The sequence below is a fragment of the Brienomyrus brachyistius genome, chromosome 3 (assembly GCF_023856365.1).
Source record: "Brienomyrus brachyistius isolate T26 chromosome 3, BBRACH_0.4, whole genome shotgun sequence".
NCBI classification, from domain to species: Eukaryota; Metazoa; Chordata; class Actinopteri; order Osteoglossiformes; family Mormyridae; genus Brienomyrus; species Brienomyrus brachyistius.
This window is the reverse complement of record NC_064535.1, coordinates 28,552,175-28,574,138: the sequence shown is the minus strand read 5'-3', so window position 1 is coordinate 28,574,138 and position 21,964 is coordinate 28,552,175. Positions and strand designations below refer to the sequence as shown.

At 44.0% G+C, this 21,964-nt stretch overlaps 2 protein-coding genes across 10 annotated transcripts in view; one reads left to right on the top strand and one right to left on the bottom strand.

Moving 5' to 3' along the window:
* rassf8b (Ras association domain family member 8b) overlaps positions 1–13,439 on the top strand; it is a 53,006-nt gene extending 39,567 nt beyond the window's left edge. For all 9 annotated transcript variants that reach the window (XM_049007456.1, XM_049007452.1, XM_049007451.1 and 6 more), the window contains 3 exons: positions 3,592–4,520; positions 7,249–7,396; positions 10,278–13,439. In XM_049007456.1, coding sequence (XP_048863413.1) covers positions 3,592–4,520; positions 7,249–7,396; positions 10,278–10,399 — 1,199 coding nt within the window. In that variant the 3' untranslated portion in view covers positions 10,400–13,439. The remainder of the gene's footprint in view (positions 1–3,591; positions 4,521–7,248; positions 7,397–10,277) is intronic.
* A 2,397-nt stretch (positions 13,440–15,836) lies between these two features.
* Positions 15,837–19,713, bottom strand: bhlhe41 (basic helix-loop-helix family, member e41). Its single transcript, XM_049009102.1, has 5 exons — positions 19,207–19,713; positions 19,051–19,114; positions 18,778–18,885; positions 18,521–18,632; positions 15,837–18,343 (listed from the first exon to the last, which is right to left on the bottom strand). Exons 1-5 carry the CDS (start codon positions 19,341–19,343, stop codon positions 17,394–17,396), a joined length of 1,371 nt encoding a protein of 456 aa, XP_048865059.1. The 5' UTR covers positions 19,344–19,713; the 3' UTR covers positions 15,837–17,393.
* Positions 19,714–21,964: the final 2,251 nt, after the last annotated feature.

Below are 21,964 nucleotides of genomic sequence, written 5' to 3'. Positions count from 1 at the left end.
GGCGCGCCCGGTGAAGCGCGCCTTTGGGGGGGGGTTCTGTCATGACCCAGCTCGTCGGCTCCTCGTGTGTGCCACGCCCCCTGATTACCCGCGTGTGCGTCCCTGATTGTCTCCAGCCTTGTCTGATTACTTTGCTTAGTCTTGTCCTGTTTTAAGTCCTGGTCTTGCCTGTTACCCTTGTCCGTCATTGTGGATGTTTGCTAGTCCCTGTCCGATGTTCCCTAGTCCCCGTTACTCCAATAAAACCCCGTTATTCCCCGTACCTGGTTTCCCTTGCCTGTTTCCCGCACGATCGCCGTCTCCAGTATTTCCGGATCGTGACAGAAATAATCGTAGTGAATGTGGGAAACACATCATGTGATCATGCATCGCACTCACATCACATTGTAATTCTGCAGTTTTTGTCTTTATGTATTGTTTTTGATTTTAATATGCAACGAAGGTAACGATTCCAACTGAACTGTGTTTTAAGTGAAAGTAGGGTGTTTGTTTTAAATATCAGCTCCTCTTTGCGGACTTGGGTACTGTGAAATTAAAGACACAAGCCCGCGAATGTTCTAGCTTCATCTCCACATCCCTGTCATGGGATCATGCGGATAACGTTGGCTGAACAGGCAGGCCCTTGTTGCTGTGCTTCGAGATGGAGCCATCTTGGAATTTTCTAAATCACAGCACAGCCCCCCCCCCCTCCCCAAAATGCACAAATGATCCAATTGTTTGTTATATATGTTTCATGAAACAGGAGCATTGATGCTCTCCTTCTGGCTGGAGGTTCACAGCTGATGGACGGCCTGTAAAATGAGGGGCAAATGAAGCATATCACTTTAAAAATGCTGTTGTGTGTTTTGTTGGCGTTTCCTGAGCTATAACTGTGCACTGCAGGCTCTACAGCTGATTTCCTGTAGTGGGGGTCATCCTCCACAACCCAAAGGGGGGGCAGCTTTCTGTCCTGGGGGTAGATTTGGGGGCCAGCCCAGCTATCATAACCACCCTGGACCCGCTGAAGGGCGTCTCTACGTCCCCGTTTTGGCGAGTGCGATGGGGGCGGTCATTTTAAGAACTGCAGTAATGCCGCGTGGATTTTTTTACCGGTGATTTTAACCCACTGAAGATAATTATATTTTAACTGTGTCATCAGCCTGTCTGCTGAAAACCCTCAGGGACACACAAATTTCTGCACCCTGTGTGCTGCTAGAGATTTGGGTTTTTCAGAAACCCGTAAGCTATTCAGTACCGCTGCCAACTATACAGACAGGCAGCACCAAAGCCACCTAAAGAGCATCCAGATGTAATCTTTCGAGGGGAGGAGGCCTGTAGCTCGACTCTGTTCTTCAAGCCCAGTGAGTGTCCTTGTCCTTTGTGAGACACGCTGAAGGTAAGGCAGCCAGAGCGTGCATCAGCCTTTGGCTGTGATAGAAAGCTCAGCCCTCCCCCAGCTTCCTCACCCCCCCAGCATCCCTCGGGGGTCCTACTGTAAAAGGCATCAGGACATTGCCACCACATCAAACTAGCATATGACTGCATCACTGGGTTCTAGTAGGCAAAAAACATTCCACACAGAAATATTCCAGGTGCTTTTATTTTGGGGGGGGGGGGGGGGGAGTATACTTTTAATCGTTGCATCCTGATGCCACATTGCTTGAAAGCGAAGCCTCTTCTGCCTGCATATTTTTCTATTTCATGCTGTAAAGTTTGTAAATATATTGCTTGCTTTTAATAAAAACAGCTTCTCTGCCTTCTTGTACACTTGGCTCAGGTAGGTCACAGAGGGTGATGTCCTACCTCCACTTTTACCTGTGCAGTACAAAACTGTGTATTAATTACGGGTTTCATCCGTAATACTATCCCCAAAAGATCTTGTTATTTTAATAAAGCATCAGTTTTCTTGGACTGTGGCGGGAGATATTGAGGCCTATCTTACAGTTTTATTTCTGAAGTGCCCTCTTGTAATCTGGTTTGCTAACATATCCGACCCCGGGACCCCAACGCACCAAAGAACCAGCGGGACAGGTGGCATTCCCGAGCGCAATGTGAATGAAAGGCATGTCCCGCGGTGCCTTGTGGAAATGAGATTGCTGGGAGTTCCCCTCAGACTGGCAGCTCGCAGCGGGAATGACGTGCCAGGGACGTCTTCGAGGGTGTGTGGTAATGCCTTCTGGTGCCCCTAATCATTCATCTTCCTGCAGAAAGGGGCAGCGCATTGACGCTCCTTTAACTGCCTTTCGCCCAAAAGCTATTTCCTTCAGAGATGGAAAATGCAGCTTCACTTGGCATCAGACGCTATTGCTCGGTAACCGGCTCCCTCGCCGCCCCCCCCCCCCCCCCCCCCCCCCCGTCACTGGTAATAAGCATTCCCGGAATCTGCGGTGTCCCGCACTCTGACCCTGCGGCGAGCCGGCCGTCGCGTCTTGTCTGAAAAATGAGCTGGGGTCATGGATGGGGCTGGAACACGCTGGAGCCCCCCCTCCCCACCAGCACTACACACACAGAGCATAAGGGTGAGTGGGGGGCGTCTGGCTGGATGCCCACCTCAACTGCCCCCGACGCAAAGTTTCCGTGTGACACACTGCAGAGACTGTGATGCATCACTTGCTTTGAGAAAACTCATTTCCTGCGGTTTGCATTGTTTTTCGGGGAATATCGTTTTACCTCACACAGACGTGGTCTCCTGTTTCAGTAATATGACTGCCTTATCTAACATTTACATGTTTCCCGTTTACCCTTTTCGATGTCACATGACCATTTCTCAGAGCATTACTTTAGTCTCACGGCCTCATTATTTTTTGTGATCTTCAACACAACGGTCCCAAAGCAACTGTTTGCTCATTTCTACCCCACACTATTACCCCACACCTGTGTTATATCCTACTGCCCCACACTATTACCCCACACAATATTATCTACTCTTATCTATGTCTATGATTGCTGACTGTTGACTGTTGGCAGTGGGAACAGCAAAATCATTATATGAAGAAGAATCTAATTGTGCTTTAACAGCTACACCATCATGAAAGAGGATCTTGGGATTCCAGTCTTGTGAGTGCTGGTAGGGAAGATCCAGCCTTATAAAACCAGAATGTTTTAAACGTGACTTAAAAATGCAACTCATCAGCACAATCACACTTCCGAGACCAAAAATTCCACAGCAGTGTTCTTAGTGACGTTCCTCTATCCTTTCCTCTCTGTGGAAGAGCTAGCATTTGCCAACTGGCATTCAAGACTAAACCAAAAGTGTGTATAAAGCACATTCCTGTCAGTTTTTCTATTATGAATCCTCTCTAGTCCTCTGCAGAAGACTATTTATGCCAAGAAGACTTTCTTCTGGCCTACCAGGGAGTAGCGTGTAATATCTATATCTGACTCGTGTTTCCTTTTGGGCAAGTGTCTGAGGAACAAGTTGTCATTGCTTGTTGGAGTGTATGTGCTCATAAGTGTGTGCGTTAGCTTCAAGGGTTGGACGTCTTTAGTTGATTAGAGCCCTGGCTGATGGTGTCACTCGAATTGCTGCCATTTTCTCAGCGCGGGCTTTCAAGATAGAGCTGGACACTTGTTGAATTAATGTAGCCTAATGTAGACTCTCCATTCTTCTAGGACGAACCGGTAGATACACGCTGATTGAAAAATGGAGGGAAACAGAGCGACACCTGGCTCCCCACGAGAACCCCATTGTGTCGTTGAATAAGTGGGGGCAGTATGCTAGTGACGTTCAGTTGGTCCTGAAACGCACTGGCCCCTCCCTGAGCGAGCGGCCCACGTCTGATGGCGTGGCACGTGGACCAGAGAGAGGCCTGTATCGCCAGAGCCTGCCCCCACTGGCTAAGCTCCGTCCATCCACTGACCGCTCACTCAAACGCAAGGAACCCAAGAGGAAGTCCCTCACGTTCACAGGCGGAGCCAAGGGCCTGATGGACATCTTTGGGAGAGGCAGGGAGGCGGAGCATAAGCAGAGAGGACCGAATGGCGGGGGCGGGAATGGTGGCATCGCGGTGCCTAGGCCCGAGGACCTGGTCCGCCTGGTGCAACTACAGAAGGAGAAGCTCCAGATGTTGGAGCAGAAGCTAGAGGCCCAGGAGGAGGAGCTGCAGGGCTGGGCGGAGCGAAGCGCCGGAGGGGGTGGGGCTGGAAGCCTGGAGGAAGAGATGATCTGGCTGGAACAGCGTGTGCGCAAGAACGATGTGGAGATTGAGGAGGAGGAATTCTGGGAAAACGAGCTGCAGATCGAGCTAGAGAACGAGAAGCAGCTGAGGGAGCAGCTGCTGGACCTGCGGCGGCGCATCCAGCACTGCGAGGGCCAGCTGGGTGACTATTCCTCCCGTATCCAGAACATGGAGACCGGCATCGAGGCAGAGCGCCTGCAGCAGGAGATGCAGGAGACGCAGCAGGTGAACGAGGAGGAGGTGCAGGCCAAGCTGCTGAAGGTGAAGGCCGAGCTAGACGTACAGATGCAGCAGACAGCCAGATTGGAGAGCAGCTGCAGGGCAGTGGAGAGATCACTGGGCCAGTCCAGCAAGAGGCTTCAGGTGAGTAAACAGATATCCAACAGGCTTACTTACCCTCAGAGAAGGTCCACTCACTGTGTCATGTGTAGCTGTGACGTAATGTCTGCTGTTTGAAGTACTTCACAACCTGTCATCTACAGAGTCTGGCAGAGTTAGAGATGTCAGGCACCACATAGCGTGGCTACTGGTTCTTAACCACGTGTTAAGAAGTTCTCACAGACTTAAGAGCAGGAGGTCAAAACATGTCTCCAGCGGGACCTTGATCACAATTAAAATCCCCGGAAACTGATGATGATAGCAGGATGTGAAAGTGACTTCAGAAGATGCCTTTGATGTTCACTCAGGCGCTCTCTTCACTGGAGATGCCGTTGGCTTTAATTTAGTGCCTCAGTCAGGGATTCTCCGTGTTTAACCCGAAAACGAGTCTGAGCCCCCTGCAGGTTCAGAAACTGTTCCAGGAGGAGCATAATTGTTCTGACGAGGATCCATTGTGGTGTGAAGTGGGTCTAAGGATAGAGAGGAAGACCAAAGTCATTTTTTGTGCCCACGCTTATCAGAGGTGACAGCTTTCTCAGTGGGAAGTACCGGTGCCAAAATGATAATGGGCTAATACAGTAATATAAGTTAGCATAATGTTATTGGGATGAAAGGACCCCCCGCTGTGCTCTGTACTCCCCCAGAAAGCCCGTTCCCTTATCAACTCCTTCACTTTGCACTTTGCCTTCGTACCACCATGTGCCATTTTGTCATCACACTCACCTTTTACTTCATGCCCTCTGACCTTCATTCCCTTTTGACTTAATTTTACATCATTATCACTCACATCCATCTCAATCATCCTTATTTCATTGTCCTCACCCTTATTTTACTCCTGAAACCCTCATTTTATTCCATTCTGCATTCCCATCACCATTCCTTCCCACCTGTCTTCATTCCCACGATTTTCATTATATTCCCATCGTTTTCACTTTCTCATCATCCTTACATTATTTTCATCATTCTCACATCATGTCCATCATCCTTTCTTCATTCCCTTCATTCTATCTTTATTCCCATCATTTTCATTATATTCCCATCATCTGCACTTTATTCTCATCACCCCCACTTAATTCTCATCATCCTTACTTTAGTCCCATCATTCTCACGTCATCGCCATCACCCATACTTCATTCCCACCCCCCTTGCACCCACCACTGCACTGTTGTCCCCCCTACAGTTACATTCCCTCATTTTGCATTCCATTTACTTACTTTTCTCTCCTATTTTCAAAGAAGCTTTTAAGTGAACAATGGAAGATGATAAATTAGTCATGAATGTCATAAAATAATAAAACTTTGCCTTGGTATCTTCACTGCAGAAGATTTAGTATAAGATTTGTCTGAAGTCAAATTATGTGCGCAAATTTGTTACTCTTCAGACGTTTTATTAAATCTGTCCCTATGGCTGCACTAACGGACATTCCCATTAAACACATGCTTCCATTAAATAATGAGCTCTCTTGGAAAGTCCCTGGCTTCTGTAGGCAGCATTTTTTTTTTACCACCGGCACCCTTTACTTAATCCTGCCTGAACAATTCACTATACTTAGAACCCAACTTAAATGATCCATTCTGGTTTCAGCATAACACATTTTAATAATTACTCTAGATACAGAGCCAAGAGACTATTTACACACAAAAGAAATTTCAGCCTCCGGAGGTTCGCAAATCTGTGCAACAATCAGAAGATGGGTCCCAGCAAAAGCCACCCCCCCCCCCCCCTCCAAACTTCCCTCTGCTTCACTTGCCATGAAAGCGGAGTGTTGCGTGCTGGTCCCGTACCTCCGCGCTGCTGTGAGAAAGCAGCCAGGCTGCAATTTAAGATTCTAGCACATAAATCAGACTTTGTTTGTCCAGTTTTTTTTGTCTTCGTGTTGTTTTGCACGGTACAGAAGGCTGTGCATTTTTTAAGGCAGACAGCGGACAAGGAGGCTGCCACCAGCTGATGGATGGCACAGGAACTCATTCCGGAAAGTCAGATCAGCTGTGGATTTGCTGTTTCTCTCACTGTCCCGTGTGACTCAGCTCCACCTGAAGTTTCACCTGTTCTACCGATGGATGACTGGGGGGGGGAGTGTGGTCTTGGGGTGCCATTCTGTATGGGATAGGTCACACTACCTGGAGGGGGGGGGGGCACCAACCCTGATCATCCGAGGGTCATGTTTAAACTAGTCTATATCAGATTCACCAAGTATTTTTACAAGGAGTTTACTTTAGGTGGCATGCAAAACAATCAAGGACATTCAAGACAATATAATACATAAATTATGTACATAAAAATAAAATAGCATAATATGTCTAGTGAGAAAATGTGCATGTTGCAGTGTAGCAGCAGATTAGTTTTTTTTATTATTTTTTTTTTATGTACATGAGCCTCGGGTATGGCTCAGGTCTCCCAAGGTTTTGGAATTTTCTAGAAAAAATACACCACTGTGGGTTTCTCTGGGAAACACCTTTTGTTACACTTAAAGTCAGAATCGTGAAACCTGCCGCGAGTGAACCCAGGGAATCGGCCAGTTTGTCTAGCACTTTGGGAACTGGGAGAAAGACTGAAGCTTGGACGTGATCGAACTGCGTCCAACTGGACTGATCCAAATCGCCGAAACAAAATGGGCATAGCTGCCCTGGTTTCCACGGCATGGCTGCACTCGAAACCGGCGAGCCTTCAGCATGGCCAGGAAGCCCATCAGAACATGCCTGTCGTTCCGCAGGAGAAGGAACAGGAGCTGGAGCAGCTGACCAAGGAGCTTCGGCAGGTCAACCTCCAGCAGTTCATCCAGCAGACGGGCACCAAGGTCACCGTGCTGCCGGCCGAGCCCGGCGAGGAGGAGGACCCCGGCCCGGGCGGCGAGACCCCAGGTGCGTAGGCCAGCCGCCGTAGGAGCACCGCGCCCAGGTCACTCAGCAGCTATAGCTCTCCAGTTAGTGTTGGCTGCATCTAGTTTAATGCTGAGAGGATTAGGGCACTTTGAGAAACACTGCTGCCCTTTGGTTGAAAATCTGGTACTTCTTCAAAGTCAGATACATGAATTAGCTCATTCCAGAAACAAATACGTATACGTTTATATAGCTACATGCATGAAATCTTGTTCCGGAATGAGTTTTGCATACATATAAAACCATCCATCCATCACTGAAACCACTTAATCCCAACTTGGGTCATGGGGGGGATTGGTGCCTAACCTGGGAACAATGGGTGCAGGTTGGTTCCTGGGCAGTCGCCAACGCACTGCAGGGTACGCACACACACACACACACACACACACATAACTACAGGGCCAATTTAGACTCGCCAATCAACCTTTCCTGCATGCTTTTGGACTGTGGGAGGAAACCGGAGCCCCCGGCCGAAACTCACCGTGAACATGGGGAGAGCGTGCAAACTCCACACAGAAAGTACCCGGGACCGAACCTAGGAGTGCTAAGCACTGCGGCACTGTGCCGCCCATCATATAAATCCATCCATCCGTCCATTTTCCAAACCGCTTATCCTACTGGGTCGCGGGGGGTCCGGAGCCTATCCCGGAAGCAGTGGACACGAGGCATCATATAAATCCACACATACATAAATATGTATGTATGCCAACACATACGTGTAAATGTACACTCTCTCTCTCTCTAGTACATGTGCATAAATGTATAGCTATTGAATAATAATATTGAGCCCGTAAAGGTAAAATTGATAGACCACATAGTACAGGCCACGGACAAGTGCACTTTCCTGACGCACCAATTTTCCCTTAAAGGGATGAGTCAGTCGATAAGGGCGGCTTGCCGTTTGCTGCGGAAGCGTCATTCTCGGTCTCCATGGTAACGGCACAGCTGCCGGGAGACCGTGGGGCCGCAGTCCGTCACTCGGGCTCTCTGCATCACTCACGTCGCACTCTCTCTGATTGCCTCCCCACGGCTGCCAAGTGGGATCGGGAAGAGGGTGGGGGGGAGGTGTATGGATGCAGAGGCAGAGTGGTGTTGCCGAAAGATGAGAGGCAGTTTTAATCATCTGAGCAGGCGGTGTCAGCTAAAAAATATTAACCCCACCCTCACTGCCCAGTTACTGGACGCATAACCCGGTTTGTTTACATGCTCGTGTTCAGCTTGGCCAGTGTCTTTCGTCACTTTAATAAGCAAAACGCAAGCCCCGCTGCGATCTTTATCGCGATCCTGCGCTTTGTGCAAACAAGCGCGGCTCACTTCTGACGCCTAGTGGCAACGCTGAGTATGGCGTCACCTCTCTTTTTGTTTTCGTTTTTTTTTTTTTTTTTTTTTTTAAGATACCCCGCAGCACATTTCGATGTTTCTGTCGCGGGGTTTCTCAGAATAGACAAAAGTCTGTATGAAGAGCAGCTAGATATTATTCTGCCTACAGAGGCTTCTCGCACTCCTCTTTTAGCCTAGGGGGTGCTTTTAGAATCAGGAAATCACTAAAATTACAAACTTCTATGTGTGATATATCCATTAACATTTCTGTGTGTTAAACAGGAAATTTTCAGGTCTTTACCCATTATTCTTCCATAACACATTTTGACGTAGCACAGTCTTAGTTTCTATGCTTTGTGATCCTCTGCTGAAATGAGGGTCGCAGCATACAGTGCAGTCCATACAGTGCAGTCCATACAGTGCAGTCCATACAATGCAGTCCATACAGTGCAGTCCATACAGCTAAACAGTACATTATCCAAATACTTTTGGTCCCTTAGAATCAGGGGGTCTCTGTAATTCCTGCAGAATTCATACATAGCCTTAAATTAATGGTGATAGTCTGCACTCTGGGTCCATATTGAGTGTTTCATTTCAAGTCTATTGTCAGGGTGTACAGAGCCAAGATAACAATATAAAAATATGTCATTGTGCAAATACTTGTGAACTGCACTGTATTAGAACCCGATTCAAAACGATAGTCTCTTAATGTCAGTTAGCAAATGCTAGGCCACTGGACAACTGTAAGCACTGACAAATAATACCTTAAAAAAGTAACCGTATGCTTATCCAATAATTTCTCTCAGTTCACAATGATTCTGACGTCTTGCTTTCCACAGGCATTCGCTAATTCAGCCTGGTTTAGCATTGATGTAGGATTGGGTAACCGATGATGACATCAGCAATACTTTTTATGCATCCCAAGAATGACAGGCAACTAATTTTGACTGAATTTTCTATGCAGTGCATCTACAATGTTCTTTTCGGTTGATATAGTAATAATCATACTAATGCTCTTTTTTCCTTATTTAGTAGTCTGAGAGCGGACTGAGCATGTAACTGCCTAGTTAATCTGTCTGCACTGTGCCGCCTCTTCGTTGACAGATGCCTCCAGTCACCAGCTTCTTTTCCATTTCTCAGGCAGATATTTTTGGTTCCGGTTCTTTCCGTGAGAATGGATTGGCTTCCTGTCAGAAAATACGACTGTTTCATTAACCTTTCTTGCTACAGACGGGTTATCACTATGCTTGATAACATCAAGTTGTCTTTCTTCTTTTTTTTTTGCCCTTACAAACTTTCTCCATCATCTGGAGTGTGCTGTTCCCCTGGGCTTTCACGTCACGCTCACAAAATCTGTACTTTAATCTACTTTAAACACTGCTTCTGCTTTCAGAATTTAGGCAGTGTAATCAGGGCATTATGATTGATTAACTGATTCCTGGCCCACATTCCCATGGATGCATCTTTTGCAAGTTTCTCTATAAAGAATTATCCCCTCTCTTTCTCTGTCTCTTTCCCTTCCTCCGTTCCTCCCTCCTTCTAGACCTGATTCCCCAGTCTGGCTCCCTAAAACGTCCAGGATCCTCCAGACAGTTGCCCAGCAACCTGCGCAACCTCCAGAACTCCCTGTCTTCCGGATTCAACCCCGAGGGCATATACGTCTGACCCACCTGGAGATCCACAGTCACCATGAAGCCCGTCCACCTATCCTGTGCTGCAGGTGGGCGGGGAATGGCTGTCAGTCAAGTGGGGTGCATTTTCATTGGCTAATGTGAGCAACAACAACAAAAAAAAAACAATGGCACTAAAAGGTGACACCTCTCCCTTCTGCTGCACCCCATCTCCATGCGAATCACTTTTTCCTCCAGAATGAAACTGCCTTGCATTGCAGAGTGTGGTGACTATGGACACATGAGAAATTGGTGCGTCATGATTGGACGGAATATGTCACATGTCTTCCTCTTCTGCGATGCATCTGACGAATGTTCTCAAAGTGTTGGAACAAAACACCGACTTATATATTCAGTATTACCTATAATTGAGTCCTTTTATTAATTATGTTAATTTGTGACTACTCTGTAGGTCACATACAGAACCATAGCCACTGCTGAAGTATTGAAGTATCTACAGTGGCTGTTACATAATGTTCTGTCCTGCATTATATGGACTGGGAAGGCAGTCAGTGAACATGCAGTTAAGTTTTCCATTGCGTAGGATCAGTATTACGAGGACGATGCTTCTGCCTCATTTCTGTCCATAAAATCGGGAGTGTCTGTTTTTGGGGGGACCTTCCTCTGAAGTACTCCTTTGAAGAAGGTCAATGTACGTCTGCGTCAGGCATCCGAATGGCCGAATTAGAGGTTTGAGTCTTGGATATGCTGACTTTATATGTGATTTTCAGGCTGATGTTGGGTCTAAGCCATTGGTCAGGCTGTAATAATTCTCTTATGTTTTTGAAGCTGGAAAGTGAGTGATCTGACTGTGAGCAGGATCTCTGGTGTCGTCTATAAAGAGGAAAGTGGGATTATGCTAGTGAAACACTAAGGAAGAAATGCATCTGCGAAGCATTTGGATGCTAATTCACGATGAAACATCACCTTTTTTGGGTTATTAGTTTACTTTGTAACATATAGTTTCCTCTCTGCACATGACAGAGACATATAAGGAATCGTAAGGCTGTATGTTTGCACACTCCTTTTTATATACTGTAGCATCATTAACCCTGTTTTTGATTATTTTTAATATTCCGAATGTTTCGTAGCTGGAATCGTATCTATTTTTCTTTTTTCGTAAATGAGCAACTAGATGTGCTACCAAGGCATACGGCACGTTGAGCTAAGATCCCATGGGACCGCGAGGGAGCTGAACGTGCAGCAGACAGTCCGCTCTTAGTGCCACGAAGACACGATAACAGGGGTCAGGATAGAGCCATCTGCCGAATTCAATAAGATGGAATTTTAGGTGAGATTTCGTAGATAGACAGGTGAGCTGCGAGTCACAGATTATGCTACAGAATCATTCTGGAATGACAGCATGCGCTCGTTCGGTCTGTCGCTGAACTGAACGTTAATTAGTACTTAGTAAATGAGTGATGGTTCCGGAACCTCGGGGTGGGGCTTTGTAATATTCTGAGAGCATGGGCTCAGCTATGTGATGGCGGGATTTTCTCCGGCATCTCAAGACCCTGCTTACCTGCAGAACCTTCTGTGAAATAGTGTTCCAGTGTTCGGGTCGTCTGTATTCGTCTCCGGTTCGGACCGGGCTGACACAGAGACCTGACACGGCGCCGAAAGCGATGCTTTGATCTGTGGTGTACCTACGTCTGTTATCATTTGAATCATGAAGGAAAACCGTGCATTAACAAAAACTACCAAAACATTACGCAGATATGACGGAATGCATGATTTATTACGTAAAACCCTGTAAATAACAAAAAAAATTGACCACATAGTATTCAAAATATTTTTGAACATGTGTAAAGTAGTACATACTTCTGTACAGCTTATATGGATTTTAACTTTCTTATGATGCCACGTTTTAAGCAGCTTGAAGCAACAGCTGGAGATTCCGAGGTTTTAAGCATTTTTTGAATCAAGAGACTGAAAATATGAGCGTAAAAGTTCATATAAAAGCACCACTTTGCACTGTTGAAAGTGCATTATATACAGTGTATAGTTTGGTAAATGCTACTTTTTCTTGTGTTGAAGATTTTTTTTTTCTAACAAAAGTGTATCATTGAAGTGATTATGTAAATACACATTTTTTTCCAAGAAAGGTGTTCGCCTAACATTTCCTCATATGATTTTGTGCTTTTACACCAAAGAACACATAAACTGTGGTCCAAAGATAAAGCGATTGGTTCTGAGCCGCCCAGCTTTTTTTGTTCAGCACAAGTAAACAAAGTCGTCATTCGCAAAACACGAGGAATCCTTTATACGCCCCTAGATTTCTTTTCCTCCTATACATCAACCCAAGGTCCCATTTCCTGTTCCACCTTTGTGACCTCAGCAAATTGGACTTGACTGAGTTGTAACAAAATGCAAGGAGTTCGTGATTTTCTACCATAAAATGGGCTGAAATTAGTGTAGGTCATAAATGATTTTAATAGTTCACTTATTTCACTGTTTAGGGATTCTAAATGTCAGTTACAGCTGATTAGCAGAATACTTAAGTACCATTTATTGCAAATACTTTTCTTAAAATGCATAGAATAAGACTAAGTAGGCTTTTGTATTACAAATTCTAAAAGCACACTTTGAATATGTCCCCTCACACAGTCCTATAGAAATTATGTATTAAATTGCAGGGAAAATCCAATCAACACCTTCAGAAAGACTAATTAAGAGCCCAGCTGGAAAATAAAAAAAGAAAGAAAACAAACATGGAAACGCTGGACCATTCCAATGTGAACCGAATTCCACATTCCCCTGTCGTTTTCCTGTCAGTGTGAATGTAGTGTATCCTAGGAGACCCGTGACGTACATCTGCTGCTGTGCAACAGCTCAGTAGTTGCAAGCTAAGCTACTAAATGTGTTCAACAGGAAAATCAGTAACACTGCTCCTCTCCTGCACAAAAAAACTTCATATAAGGTATGTTGCTGAATATTTTTCTCCACTAATTTCAGAAGAAATGTGTTTGACTGTTTTCCCAGCCTGTAACTTGCTGATGAAGTATGAAATATAATAAAATTAAACCACTGACAAACCCAGTGTGTCTTTTTGTTACCCATTTATAAAAAGCAAACAAAGACTTTATAACTTATACAACTAATAGAACTTTCAAGACTATAGCGTCAGCTGGGGGGTGGGGGGAGGGGGATTGTCACCTGTGAACGGACGCATGGATATAATCATCGTTTTCATTGATTTACCAGATAACGCTTGTCCAAATAAGCAGTGATGATTATGTGTGTTTCACATTGGCAGCACAGAACCAGTTAACCTCAGGGGAATGATAATACGGTATATTAGTAAGTTGCCATCAGTAGTCAAAAGTCATAACAGGTATATATCAATGCAGTTTGTCTTCTTGAAAGCTGAGCACGTGTCGTGTGTAAACATTTGTTAAAAGTAGATATATTTTTAATATGCATTGGGGAACAAGCTATTCTTAACATGATTTTCATAAGGCTAGCTATTATTTTCATAAGTGCGGTTATTTTTAATGAATGTAAGGGAACATATCAGAATCACTTCTGGAACGTAACACATACTTTCATGTTTTACATGCAATCATGGGCCTCTTCAATTAGGCTTAATCTAGTTATGCTAACTGAATAGTGATTGATCATTAATTTTTAACCACCTCGCAAAATATAACAATAAAGAGACACTTCATTTCCGACCTACTAAATGAGGCGAATTATCAGTAGTAACGGTTTAAGTACAAGCGATCAAAAATCGTCAATTGCAATCCTCAGGTTTGGCCACGAGGTGGAAGCACGATAAAAAAAATATAACCATGATTAAGCTTATTTGTGGAGTTTTTTTTTTTTGCTATCTGGACTTTCCTAGAAAGACTGGACGAAACACGTACTTCCGTGATCGCTTGATAGGATTAAACCTCGTAAATTTGGGCGATAAACATGGCTAAAACACATGCTCGTGATTCTGTCTGGAATACGCGGGTGGAAGATGGATGGATGAACGTAAAGATAAAACAGAGGGAGAGACAGCCATTTAAACATCAGAGAAATGTCTGCAGTTTATTTGTTCGAATTTAATTGCTTCAGGCTGTTCATGCCGCCCCCTTTCCACATAAAATCAGCAGGTAGGTAGAGAATTTGACTCCATTCCCATCCCTAAATGGAATTCCAGCTGAAAACACGATTGATCACATCTTATCGTTAGTTTTTTGGGAAGCTTTAACTACAAAGAGTAACATTATACAGTACTTTTGCTAGTTATAAATACAGATCAACTATTGTTCGTATAGACCTTAATGTAGCCGTCCTAAGTTCAATTTGAAGCTTGACATTTTCAGTAAATTGTGCGGTCAATGTCCTTATACCCGTACATTTAAAATTTCCCTATGAGTATACCAAACAAAACAGACCCCGAAAGAAGCAAGTCATTTTATTTTAATTTAATTTAAATAAACAGAAATCTACTGAACAAACAATGGCACATTGCCATCCACGTGTTCCTCCTGATGGAAATAAAACACAAGTGATTTATTTGCAGCACCCTTACGAATGCACATCGGGGTGTTTCGGTAAATCACTCCTGTGCTGTACCTGCACAGTATGGAGACCGCTTATTAAACTGCATACTCTGAGCACTTGATCATGTTTTCCACATCCTGCGGTTCAAATCCACAGGCTACAATGGCTTTTATATATAACACTGCTGTCGTACCGAATGATACACGTCAGTGGCTCTGGACTTTAAAATCATACACCTGTATACCCTAGTAATCACTGCAAAACACATCGTCCATTTTTTAAAATCACACCCAACTTTCCTTACAGTCGTTTTACGGGATATTTGTTGCGTCCCTGTTATTTGATATCTTTCTAATGTGATGAGCTCTGAAAATTAAGATATAGAAAGGCAAAAGGCGTGAGGGTCGGGGTTTTATCATATATTTTCATCAATTAAAGAACGGTATAATGCCAAACACTGCATACAAGTACAAATATTCTCGAGATACAAGAGCAAATAGAGATAAATATATTCCTTTTTTCCGTTAATGACTCGTGACATTGTGAGAAAGGAATTACCAAAAGCGTTCACTGCTCTCGACAGCGTGAGAAGCGGTGATTTGTGTTGCAGTGGCAATACATCGACAGCCTGTAGATGGCGCTGTCGAACGTTTATGGTTCCATGATTTATGTACCTACAGTTGGTTCATTCGTAAATAAACCAATAAAATAAGTGATCAGTTACTTCTTATAATACTATGGGTATATTATATAAAGACACTACATAGGCTATACGTCAAATTGGTATATACAACACATAGATATCTTTAACATACAACTTCTATCTTTGTGATTTCTGTTATTGCCAGCGTATGAAAATTACCTGCCACAATTCAAACTTAATACTGATTTTTAAACAAATACATACCAAACTGCTAAATAACGAGACTCTTAAACGATTTCCATTTTCAGATTTATTTTATACCACTTGTTAAAATAATTTAGAGCAGCATATATCTACAGCACTGACAAAAAGGTGCACTAATTGATTAGTTAAATCTTTAAAAATCATTAAATTTAATCTACATCAATATTTAACGCATATTTTCATTGCATATTCACAACTATTTACACAAACAAGCCACTGTTTCAAGCAACTGGACAATCAATTGCAGCTTTTTGAAGCAACAGCTAATAGCGGAACTACATATAAAAATAAACAATTATATAATATACTATATTTCATAGATCACCCCTGCCTTAACATCCTGCTAAATTCACTCACAGTGCTATAGCTTGTTAACGGCGGCTTTTGTGAAAAACCTCACTGAGGGGAACTGTGCAGACGGCCAAAAAGTCAGTATATTTCAACGGGAGGGGGGTAATTAAACTACGAGGAAGGCTGCAATAACGCAAAGTCCCTCCCGTCATTTAACATGGCATCAGGCGTGCACGCGTGCGTCTGGGTGTGTTGATACTCATGACAGATTTTTAACGAGAATAAAATGCGTGACTGGGTTAGGTTATGACTAATTTAAGTGTGAGGACTATAATCTCATCCACGAAATATTTTCTGTATAATCCATATGCGATTCGTAACAATACTGCGGTCATTAATTTGATAGAACGAGCTACAATGAACAAAGAACAAGCAGTTACTTTAGGATAAAGTTGTCAATACTAGGTGATCCATGGCGTTTTATACTGAGACAGCTATCGTCTTTCCATACCTCCCAGTTTCGGGTACAGTACCGCTGAGCTCTGCCACCGATGTATTATAAATCCACAATTTGAGAGACAACCTGGACACCGGATGATTGAGAGTGCGGCTACATTAATGAGGCAATAGTGTTGCGAGTATAATGTCCTTAGACATCCACACAGGCACATACATCTGTAATGTCTAGCTAGTTAATCCTGGTTGTATTCATTTGGGGAAAAAATATATTCAGATTAAAGTACAATGACCAACTATACAAAGGGGGCGGGTTCTGTGGTAAACTGGAATGTGTTAACAAGTGCACTTTCTAACAAATAGCTTTTCAAATATATATTTCCATATTCCAAAAAAAAAAAAAAATTACATTCAACATCAGAAATCCTCTAAGGTGCCAGCGTACGTTTTATGGGTTGTCAGATACCGTCCACGTGACCTCATTCATTGTGCCGAGGTGCGAGGCACGTGGGCAAGCGCTCCTTCTTAATTAAAATGAATTATCCCGTAATTGCATTCATTAAAACAAATCACAGACTACAGGGAACGCTAAACCTAGCCGATGCAATAGGCGAACAGAAAACTGCCTCTACAAAACATCTGTAATATAAACCTACTGAATTCGGAATGAATTCAAAAATAAATGCCTTACTACGAAGTAGTTGACCTGAAATTCTAAAAGTAAAAAGTTCAAAGGAAATCTCAGCCAAGGAAAAACGTTTAAAGAAAAATGCAGCGATGACAAGACATTTTGTAATAACCGCTGCATTTTTGACATGGAAAATATAATTCGAAGGAGAAGTTAAGTTCCGTCATTCTCCGTCCTCAAGGACTCGTCCAGTGATTCATTATCCAAACTTTGTTCGTTTTCTACGGGCGAACACATCACTGCTCGCTTTAACGCGTCAACCGCAGATGGGGTCTCGGTGTCCTGGGGGAGTACGGCAGATCTGCAGCTTTTATCCGGCAGCAGAGCCGACGATAAGCCGGGGAAAACACTGGCGGCGGCCGCCGCGGCGTGCGCCGGCAGTCCGGAGTAGAGCAGCGGGAAGGGGTTAGCCATGGCCGCCGCGGCTGGGAAGAAATATTTATCTAAATTAGATTTATCGAAGACGGGCATGTAAGACGCGGCCGCAGATGGGTTAATAAAGTAGAAGGGCATGCAGAAAGGTGCCTGCTGTCCGAACGGTGCGCCACCAAGTCCCATTAAGGAGTTTAAAAGAGCCACGTCTGATCTGTTGGTCGGGTCTGGTTTAGCCATTGCGGTGCCCGTCGGATCCATTTTCATTTTCTTAGCGGGTGGACCTTCCCCAAATTCCCGTTTAATTCTTACTGCTTTCGGTGCCTGCGCCTTTCCAGCAGCGCACTCTTGGTCGCTTTTCCCGTCGTATTTCTCCGCCTCTCCGCCGTATCCGCTGTCCGTGTCCGTGTCGTTTTCATTTAATTCTCCATTATGCGCTCGCTGAATGACTGGGACGCAGTTCGCCTGGGCCTCCAGCTTTTGACAGCCGTGCTCCCTTGTTATGTCGGCGCCTTTGCTGCTGGCCAGCTGGTGCGATACGAGCGGAGAGCCGGGTAGAAACTGCGCGGAAACTTTGTGCAAATGGCTGATGAGCTGCGCGCTTCGCTGCTCCCTCGCAGTCCAGCTCTCGATGCGGCTTAAGTACTGCAGGACTTCCCGGGCACACATCTGAAAACCCGAGTGGAAGGCATCCAAATCACTCTGCACGGAGGACTTCATCGATCTGTCTCCTGTGATGAATGCATTAAAACAAAAGAAAACAGCATTACACAGTCCAGTTTTGAACAACCTTCCAGCAACACAATAGACAAATATTCGATCATTCATACAGCCTGTAGCCTAGAAATATCGATCACATTAGCTAAAATGAAATCGCTAACTCTAAAAAGTGCTTTTACACCACTCACCGCTCTGCAATGCAATGATCTTCTGATGCTGCTGCTCAGTGACAGTCGTCAACGCATTTAAGTGTTTTAAAGTTAACTCCAGAACAACAGCCTTTTCCAAATGCCCAAGAGTCTAAAATGAAAGAAACAAAATCACTAAAAACAAATACTAAACGTTTCAAATGTCAATATTACTTAAAAAAAATTAGGTTGTAACTTCATGATTTAAATCGTTTCATGGGGCCGAAATACACGCAACCATCAGGAAAGGAACTTGCCGTCAATTTCAAATGTTCCGGCAGCAGATCTTTAAGCTGTCCGATACATTCGTTAATCCTGTCTCGCCGTTTTTTCTCTATCAGCCTGTGTGGCAACTTGTAGGCTTCCTGCGGATACATAGAAAACGCAAAATAACACCGGCTAGGGGGATCTAATACACCGAGCGCAGAACGCCTTCCAGAATCAAATTATAAAAAGAAGCGTGTAAGCACTACCATGACCAGTCATTCACAAGTGTAGAGCGGGGGAGAAAAATCATAAAAATGCCTTGCCTTGTTTTCTTCTCTTTTCATTCCTCTTTTCGACTTGCACATGTAGATGGACGAGTAATCTACCCTGTTTTTGTTTTGCAGAGAAGTCCACTCGTGAGATCATTGCACGTTTGAAAAACGACTCGGTGCCGTTTAATAAGAAACGATCAGGCTTACCCGAGGAAATCCGCATGCTCCAGCAACTGGCTGTCTTGGAGACGTGCTATTCTCTCATCCATAACTTTCTGCCGGGTACGCCTTAATTCCGAGAGCAGCGACGGATAGAGGAGAGGACCCGAGCAGAAGATGTTCATCGAGCAGCGATGCACTTTCAAATGATAACCAGTTTCCTCTACCTACCACTTTGCAACCAGTTTATGTGTAACCAGAGCGCACGCGCCGACGCCAAAGAGCTGCTCCCAACTCACGTGTAGATTGCACCAACTCGAGAATATGCAATTAGAGACTAATTACATTCACCGGACGTGTGCATTTTCCCCCAGAATATTCCTCCAGCATGTGAGTTTCGGCGTCATCGTAAATTCCCGTTAATTGTCGCTGAAGTGATCGTGAACCTGATTTTAAGAGGGAAAAAGTTTCGGCGATCGCACTCATCCCCTGCAATGGCCACATGGACGCAAATGTGCTTATCCCCAGCGCAGGCGATTCCTTTTTGATATGCGGCTTTTCCTTTCTCCGTGGCGGAGAGAGTAACTCCTCCTTAACCCTTACCCGGCCGCTCCGCCTGTCCTTGCGGACTGACCGTAACCACAGCGGCAATAAGCGCTTCCAGGGCGGCTGTGATGCGTAATGCTGCGTTTATAAATGCTGAGAGAGTTTCATTTTAATTTTTTATGATAGTTTTGTCTGGTTTGCATAACAACAGTATGAAAAACTGAAAGGGAGTATGAAAGGGAGAGGGAAATCAAGTTGGCGAGGAGATTTAAGTAGAATGGCAGCAATTTCTTATAAGAATTTAACTAAATCGCTGTCAAATGATGAAGAAGGTCAAGTGAAACTGAGTACTTTGGTTAATATAACTTGCGCCGGTGTAATGAACTGATAATCAAAACATTTTCGATTTTGTGGCTTTTTTTAGCATCTGAATTAGTCTAGCTCAAGGGTATAACATGCTGATTATAATGATAACGCTGAATTTAATGAGTGGTCTGTTTATATGGAGCCATCTGATAAGCATTTCGGCCGCTAATAATTATCTTTTTGATTTTTTTTCTTTGGTAAACAGTAGGTGTGACCGTAACGCCCTAGGAGGGGTTGGCGTGGACTCACTTCTGGTGGACCAAATAACGGGGCAGATCCACATAGCATTTGCCGGTGCCCCGTGCTGACCAGCCCCTGGATATAATCTGCTTGTACATTTTACCTGTATTAGTCACTTTTCTGCGGCCTAGAACATGTTGATCCCGTGATCAGTACTTTAAAGGTAACTTGGACGGAACTTTAATAAAAATAAAAATAAAAACATGCACGTAAACACTTTGTTCAGTGTTGTTTTTTCCCACTCCGGCAATCAATGAAAAACCATATTGCATTTTCAAATGGGAATTAGGCTACATAATGTAAAGTTTTTCAGTGCTCTGCCTATTATAATGATGAGGCTATTTACTGCTTAAAAATGATTGGACATGAAGAAAAAAAAAAGTCGAAATGGCGGAAATCTTACCAGATCCCTGGGTCCCCGTATTATGTATTCAGAAACCCGTTATTTATTAAATATGCATACTTTACCGAAACCAAGTAGGGTTCATTCAGAGACATTTTAAAAAGCGCATTCAGACCACTCACTGTGTGGTTTAACACGTGTCCAGTGCTAGGCTGCTGGTCCTTAACACAATGAAAACTGAATAAAACAATGAAACTTCACACAACTGCACAATAAACCAAGAGATAATCATGGTGATTCAAATAAACTAAATCCAGATGCGACCGTGCAGCTTTTACGCATCAACTCATACAGAAAGTCTACCACTTAGTGAGCGATAATCCACTTTAAAACCTATGGGTTCCAGTGTGATTTGATGTAATTCTTATATCTCTGTATATAAATATATAATACTACAGCTCTGCAGGGATGCAAATTTGTTATTTACATGCTCATTAAATTGCAAGAATCCATTAATCCAGTCCGCAGACATTCTTTTTGTGTCATCCCTGGGTTTAAAGGCCAAACTCAATCCTTAAGCATGTTAAGGTCGATGTTTGAATGAAGCGTCTTTGATCATCTGTCACAACGTGAAACAATTAAATTGTATTTAAAGTAGGTTACAGGTCGTTGTATGAGTAACTAAGAGTTGGCCTAGTGTTTTTGTGCAGCTGTGTGCCTTTCTGTGTTAAATTTGTAATTGTAGATTGGAGAATAGTTTATGTCCATTCCAATGATGCAGTTACATACGGTGAATCAGAAAGTATAGCAGTTTTCCTGTATGCAACTCAGCAATATTTTTTAGTTTCACTCATTTCTCAGTTTATGGAATGTGTGTTTTTTTTTTCAAACTCCAGCCTGGCTCTTCCATGCTCCTCATTGATGAAGAGCTTCTTCCTCATTTAATGGGTCTTTAATAGCTTCTAGGAGTCCTAGCCGTGCCAACAGTCTTAGCCGTGCTAACAGTCCTAGCCATGCTAACAGTCTTAGCCGTGCTAACAGTCCTAGCCATGCTAACAGTCTTAGCCGTGCTAACAGTCCTAGCCATGCTAACAGTCATAGCCGTGCTAACAGTCCTAGCCATGCTAACAGTCTTAGCCGTGCTAACAGTCCTAGCCATGCTAACAGTCTTAGCCGTGCTAACAGTCCTAGCCATGCTAACAGTCTTAGCCGTGCTAACAGTCCTAGCCGTGGTAACAGTCATAGCCGTGCACTCCCCACCACGTAATGTTTCCCATTCTTTTTGAAGGTCACTTGAGGTCATGCTCTGAT